The sequence below is a fragment of the Dermacentor silvarum genome, chromosome 1 (genome assembly GCF_013339745.2).
Source record: "Dermacentor silvarum isolate Dsil-2018 chromosome 1, BIME_Dsil_1.4, whole genome shotgun sequence".
NCBI lineage: Eukaryota > Metazoa > Arthropoda > Arachnida > Ixodida > Ixodidae > Dermacentor > Dermacentor silvarum.
The window spans coordinates 106916356-106929077 of NC_051154.1; the positions used below are offsets into that span (position 1 = coordinate 106916356).

The 12722-nt window shown below is 44.9% G+C and overlaps 1 protein-coding gene across 1 annotated transcript in view; it reads right to left on the minus strand.

The window, feature by feature from the left end:
• LOC119453620 (MAM and LDL-receptor class A domain-containing protein 1-like) overlaps nucleotides 1-12722 on the minus strand; it is a 109505-nt gene that overhangs the window by 76434 nt on the left and 20349 nt on the right. The window contains exons 2-8 of the mRNA XM_049666620.1: nucleotides 12119-12256; nucleotides 7583-7860; nucleotides 5794-5875; nucleotides 5092-5247; nucleotides 4554-4751; nucleotides 2926-3020; nucleotides 1574-1667 (exon numbers count right to left, since the gene is read on the minus strand). Of these exons, the coding sequence (XP_049522577.1) occupies nucleotides 1574-1667; nucleotides 2926-3020; nucleotides 4554-4751; nucleotides 5092-5247; nucleotides 5794-5875; nucleotides 7583-7860; nucleotides 12119-12256 (1041 nt within the window). The remainder of the gene's footprint in view (nucleotides 1-1573; nucleotides 1668-2925; nucleotides 3021-4553; nucleotides 4752-5091; nucleotides 5248-5793; nucleotides 5876-7582; nucleotides 7861-12118; nucleotides 12257-12722) is intronic.

A 12722-nucleotide genomic window follows, 5' to 3' on the forward strand; every position in this document is an offset into this window, starting at 1 on the left:
AAACGCGGACGCACTGGTATCGCTATTACTGGTCCACTTTTGGGACATACGAAGCTATTCTTTTACGAAACAAACACATAATTTACTTGTCTTGACTGTGCGTAGCGTTAATAACTCGTTTTCAGCACCTAATATACAATGGCATTGCAATGGCAATGCAGTTATTATTGATGTATTGATGCCTCGACCACTTTTATAAGGAGGAGGCCGCGTTGCAACTTGAGCCCCCCCCCCCCCCCCCCCCCCCGAAAAAAATTCTGGCTACGCCACTGCACAATACTGCAACTTTTCCCTGGGAAGCATTACGAAATTCTGAGTAGCTAAAGCGCCAAGGCTTCGCACCTTCAGACGTGCCGCGGGTGTGGTCTCGATCGGGAAAGTGCGGCTCTCCCCAGTGGAGGTCACTCAATCTCCATTGGCCAGCGGCGCCCGACGGCTCCGGCGAATCCGTCCAGTTGCACAGATTACCGTCATCGAAGTTGCAACCGATTTTCTTTCCTGCGTTGAGAATATTTCTCTGGTGACTGACAGCGCACAGCTCAACACCAGTAATCAGCGACTCCTTTCTCGCAAAAAAAAAAAAAAAGACAACATAATACCATGGTCGGTTTTAGATATATATAGGGTGTGAGGTACGCTTAGAACAATGAGATGCATTGTCGCGTTAATTTACATACCATAGTCGGATACAACTTAAGTCTGCAGTAAAGCCCCCGCCCATGCCCTCATAACCGCCAGCGACTGTTCCTCCGCGAGGCTGCAAATAGTCCATACCTCAACCTTTCCCTGTTACCTAAATAAGGAGGTAACCACAAAAATAAGGATTAGAACTTTCTGTGGGCCTAGTTGGTGCATACTTGATAAACGTTTTAAAGCGTAAACAAGAGACGAAGCACAAAAGGAAGGTCAAACACAGGACAGGCGCCTTGTCCTGTCCTGTCAAACACAGGGTAGCATTGAGCTTCCTTTTGTGCCTTGTCGCTTGTTTGTGCTTTAAAAAGTTTATTACAGAAATAAAATTATAAGTGCGTAATTTTATACGTTTTCACTTGTCTATTATAGTGGAACGTACAAGTACGACACGTACAGTCGTATCAAGTACGACGCCGTTTAGAAAAGGCCGCATGGCGACGATCTTGTTTGCTTCTGTGATTGGCTGGCGGACTAACACAACCCCGCGCGGTCCGTGTGCCTTTGTTGCCAACTGCTGTCTTTTTTTTTAAGTTGTATCCTACTATAGCGCAAAAGCGAGCAACTTGCAGTGGGCGAATGCCGAGATCGAGTAAAATATTGCGCCGTTTAGTTCGATGCTTAAAGCAAGGCAAATGATTGAAGATTAGGGCCAGTATTTTGTATACCGATGCCTTATGCCTTATTCTATACTAGTCTTATCATCCACCACTCGCGGCAGGCTGATCCCGTTGATAACGTGAGCGGAACGTTGCTCTGACCACTGACCAAGCGCGAAAAGCGCGAAAAGGCATTAGCATCGGAAAGGCGTCGCTACAAAATACGGGCCTAGGCGGCTGTATATATGTATATACACCCAGAAAACTGCCGCTTCTGTTCTAACCTTTCTGGTCGCCGCATGCGTAAACCTCGATGTCGTCCACGGCACAGTACCACGAGCTGTTCCAAGCACGTTCGACGTAGCAACGAAAGTGAAGCTGCAGGTGCAAGCAGAGAGGAATCGCTTAGTTGTTTGTATACCGCGAAGAAGTAATTCAACAGCACAAAGCATGCGCGCGCATTTGCTGGTCATCAGTAAAGCATCGTGCGTCTCGGAAAGAAATGACTCCATATAATATCCGCTTTTGAGCTTATAGACAGTTATCTTATTAAACTTAAGTTTAACATATTGTAATGTGTGCTGCACTGCTTTCGCTGGCGCTACCGTGTAATTGTAGCCCATAGAAAAGTGCGATTTTCAATTATACATTTAAAATGACGTTAAACATACACGGCATGCAAAAAACACACGCATTATCACAAAGCAAACGACTGGCTGCAATGTTACTTTTTCATACATTCTTTGTTTGATTTCACACAAATGCAAATCTCGTATTTGGTATCAGGGGTACGTCTACACAAGATGTGTTGAATATGTTTCTGTGAGAAAGTATACTTGTTCTTGTTTTGTTGCACCAAAATTTTAAAGTTGAGAGTGCCCTTATGCTGACCATTATAGTGTCAAAAGTGGTAGCCTACATATAAATAAGTATTGAAATCGTAGAAGCACAGAAGCACCACTCGCCTTTTAACAGGCAAGAAGACTGGGAAGAAGCCGTCAAGAGCGACGACCTTTCAATCCAGCTTCGGGCTGTCCAAAGGGCCTGCGAAAGGGCCGAAGATCACGGTCTTCCGCCCCCGGTGCAGGTGCGGCCCGCGACTACGACATAGTCCCTTAGGACAAAATAAAGTTTCTTGTCTGTCTGTCTGTCTGTCTGTCTGTGCAGTTATGTTCGTTATAGACAAAGTGGCCAGAAATAACCATTTCGGTTTAAATAACCATTTCGGCTGGAATCACATCCTCGCCACATCTAGTTTTGTACAACGGAGTCTTTGTGGGAGAAATGCGAACAACTGCTTCGTTTTGGTAAGCACTCTGACATCCAAACTGGCTTGGAGAAAGAGCGCCTATGACGACGCCATAGGCGTTATTGGGGTGTTTCACAACTGTGGTTAAGCCTTACATATCTTCTACGAACTTGCAGTACCTGTTTCTGCACTAGTGGATAGTTTGTCGCGTGTCTTTTCAAGTTTGTTGGTTTGCTCTGTATCATACTCGTCCTATACCACAGGCTTTGTTATAGAAAAATAAAACTATTCCTTAAGGGTATCTTGTATGATGCTAAAATTTAGTTTTAAATGTCTAAAGGAACGCTGGATAACGGAGTGCAGTGTGAAACCGTGCTAGACAATGACCTCATAATTGTCCGAAGCCATGAAGCCGACCTCAGCTGGCATCCAGGCACCACTTATGAGAGAGTTGTAGTCGACACCCCAGAGCCATCCTATGTCTGCAAAGACCCCAAGTACAAGCGAAGTATATGTATATGTCAGTGCAACACAAAACAAAGTCTGTGACGCATGCGACATTCCCAACACCCCCTTGCCCCATTATATTCCCCACCTTACAACAAAGATTTAGAAGGTGCCACTTACAAAAGACTCCAAAGTAAGAAGCACCAAAGCAATCGAAATTTTACCCCCTGCTGCGGCCTTGCACTAGAATTATTCTGCAGGATTGAAGATTTCTGGAGCCCTACAATGTAAAACTTTTACAATCTGTTTTTATTCCAAACTACTGACGTCATACTTACGTAACCGCCAACGCAAGCATCGAGCGGTGACTCGCAGGGTTACTTGAACAGGCCAACGAAACGCTTTCCTCGTTTATAGGAGGTCCCTTTTGTTTGCTTTCAAAACCAATAGCATTGCCGATCACTGGACAGATTTTCCTTATCTAATTGGCTGACCAGAGGCAAGGAGCGCGCAGAAGTGGAGAGGGTTTCGGTGGGGCCGAGCTAGCCCAGTGAAAGTATATAACCTGATGAGGAGGGTGGTTCTTATTGTTAAGCTTTCGGTGTCTGGTAGAAAATCACGGCGGCGTACAACGGAAGGGTAGCAACGCTGATAAAACTGATCCTCAGCAAAGAAAATTTGGCAGAGCGATGCTGTGTACGCGCCGAAAGGGCTCGACGACGTTATACTGCCACGGAAAATTTTATATTATGCGCAAATAAATCCATTCACCCCGGCAGCTCCGAGTAGTCAGTGCCAGAGCGATCGGCGGGCAGCCATCTTCTATTCATTTCGGAACGGTTCCGAAAGTCTCCGGCTATTCCGAAAAAAAAAAAAAAAGATCAGTTTTCTTCGGCATAGTAATGGCATTTTCAATGCGTACACGCCACTTTGACGTGGTGAGCTTTCGCGGTTCTGTGACGTCGCGTGACAGACAGGCGAAGTGGTCACGGCCCGAAAACTTTTGATTATGGTAAAAAAGGCTTAGAATAAGTTTTTTTTCCTTTGTTCAATCTAATGATGCATAATCAGTGTGCACACGTCACATCAGACAAGGAGCTTTCGCGGTTTTCCTAACGTTGCGTGACAACCAAGCGAATTGGGGGTGGCCCAGACAAATTTTGACCAACTGTTGAGGGCTGATTGCAGAAATGGAAACTTTGGAATAGCTTTATGTTATAGCGCCCCTGATGCATGCTTTTGGTATTCCAGCTTTAACTGGACGCGCGCGACCTGTAGACAACGATTCCGCGAACATTCTAGCGAAATATTATCCCATTGTATACAGTAGGGGACCTACAATCGTGTATATAATAGATCACTTGCTCTCTCGTGCGACAATGCCACAGGGCTCATATTTATGCCGGAAATTTTCGACCCACATTCCTTTCCGCCAAATGTCCATAGCGGTGGTCCAGATGCCACGGCACTGTACGCTTGAGGCGTCGACACACTATACCGGCGTCAATACGCAAGGACGCAATCATCGTGCCACAGAACCTGAAGCAGCAACGCGCACGGCCACTCACCAGACCATTGCCCATCGCTCGCCAGTGCGGAGCCCTTGCTCAGCAAAAGCTCGAGTCCACTGTGCTGTTTTGGTGCGGGGGCAAAGTAGAAGAACCTGATGCATCGAGTGCGTTTTTCTGCAGACGCGCTGAGCATCGGGGAAGTGAGGATTTTCGAGGTCACAGTGTTGGCCGGGACCAGCAGACTGACGTAACCACCTGCGGAAAAGACCGTACAAAATACAAGCCGTAAAATACGGGAGACGAGAATCGTCCTATATTGCGAGGTTAAACTGCTATTAGACAGCTCCATACAACAAAAATCTGTCACTTTGATGGAATATATGATGTATCTGGACCAGGTGCCAATATGTTGGCCATTCCAGCCTCACATATAAAAAAAGCAGATTTTCATTAAATTTAATACTGGTGTCTGTTTTTTAAGTGTTTTCTGTAGTGTGCAGAGAGGGACAAAGCCATCAAGGGATGAATGCGTCAAAACAAACGTTCGAAACGCACAGTCGTGACCCCTCTGATTAATGCTCTGCCGCACGCGTACCCCATATCGTGTCGGTGGTGTGGTCCAGAGTCACAGCCTTGTTCCTGCTCGCGGAGCGGCCCGGTGGGATTCTTATCCATTTGTTACCGCTGCCGCCGACTGCGTTCTGGTAGCCACACACAGATCGGTCGAACGAACACGATCCGTCCACGGGGTCTGCAAAGAAAATAAAAAAAGGAAGAAGAAAATGTCAAAAGAGGCAGCATTTAACCTGCCAGTGCAACCCTCTGAATATATGTACTCATCGTTGAAAATCTGAAAGTAGTGAAGGGCGATACGCTAGCACAGTAGACCACATTGCTCTGAATAAAGAAAAGGCTGCACGCCAACACCAAAAATAAAGTAATGCGCATTTCCTGAGCGCGTTCACCGTCAGATGTCGAAGCGATTATGGGGCGTCCCTCTGTATGGCACAGACCGAAAATCATATTTTTGTTTCTAAATATCAAATTACATGTGGTTCCTGGAATGTTGTATGCAGAAGTTGCGCGTGCGCAGGTCGCAAAACATACAGGTGACAAAAGTTACGCTAGAGATATTGCGTTTGTAGTTACAAAATAACTCTACTGCGATTAAACATTCATACGACATAAAGACACTTAGCGTCCACACATGAGTGGCACAATGTGCGACTTTCACCCATAATGCAGCAATTTCAAAATGGACGCGTAGTGCTCCCGGACGAGCAGAATTTTTATTTACCTGAGGGGCACGATCCTTTGGACACGCTCAAATCATCGACAGCGACGGATCCATTGGGAAAGTGCCAAGCTCGAATCTCTATCTGCACACGGAAATGAACAACTTGAACGCTACTGTATTCAATGCGTCCTAAGTCAACGACGGTTCTTTATCTGGCGAGGAAAGCATGCAGAGACGCAAGAAAGAAACAAACAGATAGACAACTATTTTTCACGCACTGTTTCTGAAATGCAAACATTGCTACCGAAAAAAAAGGAAATAAAATTGACGAAAGGAAAGGAGGAACCTTAACGAATGATTGAAAATAAAACAGGACAAAACACAGCTTTTTCTACTAATGTCCTTAGCACACATATACTGCTGTCTCTCATGCTAAATGTCAACATTGAATTACAATAGGTTGATAATTCTAATAAAACTATATCAGCGCTAGTTTGGCACAAAATGGGCAAATAGCAGAGAAAAGCGAAAGGAAATGTGTAACTGATTTCACCGATGATATGTGATATTAAGTGATGTGACAATTTTTGTTTTGTTTTATTTGCGCAAGGCTTTCTCCTGTCGAAAAAGGTAAGTATTTATAATATAACATTAAAAAAAAATAAGTTCTTGTGTACACAAAAACTGCTGAGATTTCATCTAAGTATGTTCGAATTCAATCGTATTCGTGATTTAATGATCAACAGTCATCTAGCCTCGATTAATAGTTACCAAAAGCTGTGACAAAACAGGGGTCTGCTTTGAGAATTCAAAGGACGCGCTGACACGGGTATCATGTTTGAGTCGTTTTTTTTGCATGTCAAACCTCCACTCTAGATTTTTTTAAAGCGGTCAACTTGTAATTCCAAAAGTGTAATTCACCGATCTAACATTGGAGGATGGTCTAGCTGAAAAGCAGAAATGCTCTCCTTAGAAAACCGGTAAGCTGATTCTAAAGAAATTGGTTGCATTTCATAGAAAAGCAGTTAAATATTAGTGATCGTTGGGGGTAGTATTCTTAATGTTCAAAAATCTGTTAAAATATGTAATAGAAACGAAACTTTTGGTAGATCACAATTAACTCAACAAAGAAAATGTATATCAACTTGGAGAGTGTTTAAAGCATACAACTCTATTCCCGAAATTTGCAGTTTACATAAAGTACATCCTTCACGCAAGTGAGTTTTGCAAACTATTTATTCACAGTACAATAGTATGTTCTAGATCCATGTGCAATGTTGATATTTGTTAACATTACACGACCAAACAGATTATGCTTACAAAGTCATGAATTATAAATACTCAATGTCCGTCATGCGAAATTGCACTGAACATGAGTTTTGTCAGTGCTTTAAATAAATTTAAGGTGTTCAATCAAGAACCTTAGCGCATATTAACAAAGCACTTCGTAAGTCAGAGCTGTCCGTAAGAGCAGGTGCTGTTCAATCGTGAGAGCGAACAAAACATTAGCGAGTCTGTCCGGTTCATAAGAAACATTTCTTATGAAATTAAAACTTTGTGAATTCGGCTCCGGCTGCAAATATAAACTAGAGAACGACTTTTATTTTCAAATACAAAAACTTCCATTCCAATTAGTTCCCTTATGCCAACGAGATGATTAATGCGTCGCGCATGTATTCGACTAAGGAGGCCAGCTACTGAAGTTTACTCGCCATAGCACTGTAAAAACGGAGCATCAATACGTGCTTGCAGAATGCAGACTCGACAGACACCGTTCAGCGTCGTTTCTCAGCCGCTGCAGACCAGTGATGCGCAGGGCACACGCGACCACGGTGATAGTTCCTCTCACCTGCATGCTACCCCGACGGTCCTCGTAGTAGAGCACGTTGCGCCAGAGTTCCGGATACGATGACTGCGCCCGGTAGAAAACGCGCTCCTTGTCGGCCTCGTCCACAAACCAGTCAGCGTCCAGCTGGCGCGAGGCCATCTCGACGCGCGGCAGTTTGAGGCCAGATACGTGCACCCAAGCCGAGAAGCAAAAGGGCCCCGCGATCGACAGCTCCAGCCGGGCCACTGACTCGTACCAGGAGTTCTTCGAGAACTGAGCTCGGCTGTACCAGCCATCACCTGCGCCGATGGGCAGCACGTGCATCGCGCTTAAGAATATTGGACAGATTCAGGCGGAAGAATGGGAAGACTTGCCCCCGAGACAGGGGCACAATTTACAAAGCTTTTCCTTTGTAAGTGCTGTTTGCGACGGGCTGGCCACCTTCGCCGATGGTATGTCCAGCATCAGGATTGGCTGGAGTTCGCTCTTACCAACAATTATAGCCGTTTTTATCAATGCGGGCCCGCAGTGTGCCCACAGGAGAATAAACATATGTAGGTAAATGTTAATTAGAGGCCAATGATTTCTCGCATGATAGCAATGCATGTTTAGTTGGAACAGTGACGTCCTGTGCCAGAAAACATGTGAGGTGAGTGAGTGCATGCATATGTGGTCTGAAAAACTGCTCCTACGGCCTATGGTGTCGTTAAATTCTTCCTAACTGCGCTATGGAATATCGATTACCGGTGATCAATGTTTTTTAATGCGCCGCATGGAATTATAGCGTTGGACAGTATCAGCACAGCGCAATGTAATTCTAAAAGCGGCTATTTCAGTTTCGCTCTCCTTTTTCGTGTTGTACCACGTGGGACGTCGACGCCGACGTGTCCAGCGCTAGTCCGAGAAATGTCGTGAAAGGAAAGATACCTCCGAAAATGATCACTCGAGAATACCTTCCCTACATGCGTAGTTATGTTAAACCAAGTTAAGACCTATAGCAGCAACCAAGTTAATACCTATGTAGCAGTAGCAGCCAGTAAGACTTGAGGATCGACACTTTCGCGGTGCCTAACTTTGCACGACCGAGTGCAGACCTGCCCGCTCTTTTTTTTTTTTTTTTTGAACGTGGGAACTTGAGAGGAACGTGCATATCGCGCACATTATCAGGATTCAACGCTTAGGTGATGAGCATTTTACTGCGAAAGTAATCCCGCGTGTCGTAAAGCGCTGAAAAAGCTCGTATGCAGTAAATCCTCGTTAACTTGAACTTTGATATGTTGGATTATCGGATAAGTCGAATTTTTTCCCTGGCACAGTGTGAACTCCATGGGTTTTTCACCCCTGATCTCGAAACGCCACTGCGCCGAACTCCGGATATCTCGAAACCTAGACTGCGAAAATGCTGAAAAAAAGACAGCATACCGAAACGTTTTTTTTTTTTTTTTGCTATTTTTCGCAGCTGTGGTATCGCCAAAAAGTGAAACCAGGTGCCGGTATTTTGTAGCGATGCCTTTTCCGATGCTAATGCCTTTTCGTGCTTTTCGCGCTTGGTCAGCGGTCAGAGCGACGGTCCGCTCACGTTATCAACGGGATCAGCCGGCCGTGAGCGGTGGATGATAAGACTAGCATAGAATAAAGCATAACACATCGCTACAAAATACCGGCCCAGGCCTGCAATTTTCTCCCAATGCCTTTTGCTTGACTTGATCCTACTTCACCCTCAACCCTAATCTACAGTTCTCGGCCGGCTGATCCCATTGATTACGCGGGCGGAGAAAGAGTAGCGTCGGCCTAGGCGAAGCGCGCCGCCACTTGTAAACAGCGTTTGCGCTTATATGTGCGAGGTTCGCCGTTGCCTATATACGACCTCGAGGTTTCGGTTGCTGGGTCGCGTATAATATCGCAAAAATGATCTACTAACAGTACCACTCCTGGTACATTGAGCTTTTGTGAGGAACTCGGCGGCGGTTACCGGCGCCATATTGGAAAGGCGTCATGTTGGCTTTACGCGTTGGTTATGCTTATATTTTCGTGAATTCGGCTATCTCGAAACTCCGCTTATCTCGAAATTTTTTCCAGTTTTTACTACTTCGAGTTCATGGGGTATTACTGCACGTATTTGTGATATCGCCTCCTACCAACGCGCTGTGCCGGAGATCTCGAAGGTTCATGCCTGCTTGTGTGTCAATTGCGCCGCGCTAGCTAGATGTCACAGCGGTGCTACAGGTGAGACAGCCGTGTACAAGTGCGCTCACGCCGACGTTCGCCGTCACCGCCGTCACCACCGCAATTGTAGTGATAGAGTGGCGATTTGGGCGAGTTGGTTATGCATTGCGAAATGGTTGCAGTGATAACGTTTAGCAATTAATGAATCGGAAACTAGCCAAAGCATAATGGCAGAGATACAAAAATAAGCTATTTGTGTGAGATGTTATGTGCTAAAACTGCGCGGACACCTTTTTAATTTTCATTTTATTGACATCACACTTGTGGACACGTTTATCCATCATTCTAAATGCGGACAGGGCACCCGCAGCTTCCCGAACAGCAGCTCTCAAACATCGAGAAAAGTCGTGCTTCATTGCTGACATTCGTATTCGTTGCGTCATGACTCATGGGCCAAAACATAGATAGAAAAAAGCAACGCTTGCTTCTGATATATGCAATTTATGTACCTTATATCCTCCTAGTGACTGCATCTCCGCTTGTCACCAGCGTTATAAAATAAAATCACAAATTACGGTATCACATCCAGCCACAAACGTTGATCCGGCTTGCGGTCTCATCAGTGTTTTCTTCATATTAGAAAAAAAAAAGAATGCTGAATAAATAGCGTTCTGTCCAGTGACTGCACTCACATAATTTTTTTTTAATATGGGTTTTTACGTGCCAAACCACCGATCTGATTATGAGGCACGCCAAAGTGGGGGACTCCGGAATAATTTGGACCACCTGGGGTTCTTTAACGTGCACCTCAATCTAAGTACACGGGTGTTTTCGCATTTCGCCCCCATCGAAAAGCGGCCACCGTGGCCGGGATTTGATTCCGCGACCTCTTGCTTAGCAGCCCAACACCATATTTACTTAAACAGCAAATAATAGGTGACTGAGAAATCACGCTCTTCATCATATCGGCATATATTCATTCATTCATTCATTCATTCATTCATTCATTCATTCATTCATTCATTCATTCATTCATTCATTCATTTAAATACTACATGCGCCCAAAGGGCATTATGGTAGTGGGGTGCATTGCGAATATGCAAGAAATACTAGTTAAAAGGAGCAGCAAGAAATATGAAATTAAAACGAGATCAAATATGACAGCATGAATGTACACTAGTCACATGTGTCATTCATAAACAAAGAATTGAAAGTGCGAGGCAACCATTTCCCTGTCGTGACCATGAATCACAGCGGATTAATATGGCGTTTAATTGGGACCAGAGGACGAGTGAAGACACGAGGATATAGCGGCATCAGGCAAGTTTTTCCACTGACTTAATTTTGCGCGGAAAAAAAGATTGCTTGAAAATCGAGGTGCCACAGTGTATCGATCTAATTTTCATACTGTTGTGTCTTTTTTTTTTTTTTTGAGACTCGTAAGTGGCGCTTTTTCAGTGCCGTTGGAAAGGTTGATTTGAAACTTACCGCGATGTATCTGGTTGAGTGAGGAAAGCCTGAAAAAGCAACGGCAAGTTACTTGTGGGTCCCAAGATAAGAAACCTTTAAGGGCGGTTACGCTGTGCTGACGAAGGTACGGATTAGGTAGCAAAACGAGTGGCACGATTTTGAATGGCTAGGCAGAAGCCATTCAAATTAAATCCCATACCATTGCAGCATATTTGGATCATATGAACAGGCTTTGGTCAATCGTTACAGCGCACATACTATTAGCAAGGACGGTCGGCTAATGACGAATATACTTCTTACGAATTAACAGCCTAATTCAAAAGGCTTCGCGTTCCTAAGTACTATCAGCAATTGGCCGGCCGTATTCGTTGAACTTAAGTCCAGAATCAGGACTGGCTGAAATTTGTTCTCACGAACAATTCTAACGTAAATGCTTTTTTTTTCTGAATCACCGAAGATTAACGTAATACGCGTTGTGATCCATACCCATACAATTCGTGCGCGATGTATAACTATAATAGAGAAAATGGGAAAAAATAATTTGTCATCTTTGCTCTTCTTTCAGTAAGACACATAAAATTAAATACAGGCCCTGTATTTACAAAAAGCTTTTACGCTAGAATTGATCGCTGGAGCAAATTCGAGCCAATCCTGACGCTGGGAATATTATTAGCGAAGGTGCCGGCCAATGGCAAAGAGCACTTACGAACGAAAAGCTTTGTGAATTCAGTCCCAGGTCACAGGTCATGAAGACTAAACAGCTGCGGCGTCGCTGATGAGGCCCGACGTTCCCGACACGCCTTCACTGACGACGCCGATAGTATACGCTTCTGGCGGGAGCATGTAGTGGAACTTTTTTGGCAATCCTAAACGTGGACACGAATAACAATAAGAACGCCACGACGGCAGCCAGAGACTGACCTCCTTTGGTCGTGTGGTCGTGGGCGGGTCCCTCGTCCACCAGCTTTGCCCGAACTGGAACGAAGCAGTCGCCGCCCTTGCAGCTTGACGAAAACTCGCAGACGCCATGCTCGAAGTCACATTCGACCTCAGCAGCGTCTGCATCAAGGAGATGAAGTCGCAGCATGCTCGAAAAACAAGTAAAATAATCTCGATATAAAAAAGAAACACCGTCACGTGCGTCTCGAAAAGGGACACTGTTGCATGGGGCTCCGTGAAAGCATCATTAGGGAGCCTAACAGACATCACATCGCAGAACACGACCGTGAACGTCTATATGGTAACAAGTACGTATACATTATATGTACTTGTTAATATTTCTGTTACGATGTCGCATGATTTAGGCGGCGTAGGCAAATCACTACGGAGAAATTAAGCAATTGAGGGCGCGATGCCACTGGCAGACAACACTCACCAGAGGACCCAAACTGTGGCATGTGAGCACTGAATACGCACTAATGAAATGAATTCCTATATATACGGCAACAAATTTTGGTTGTTGGCTGAGCTCATCACAGCGTGATGCCATGCACTGCGTATTCAAAGAAATCATGGCACGCGCAGT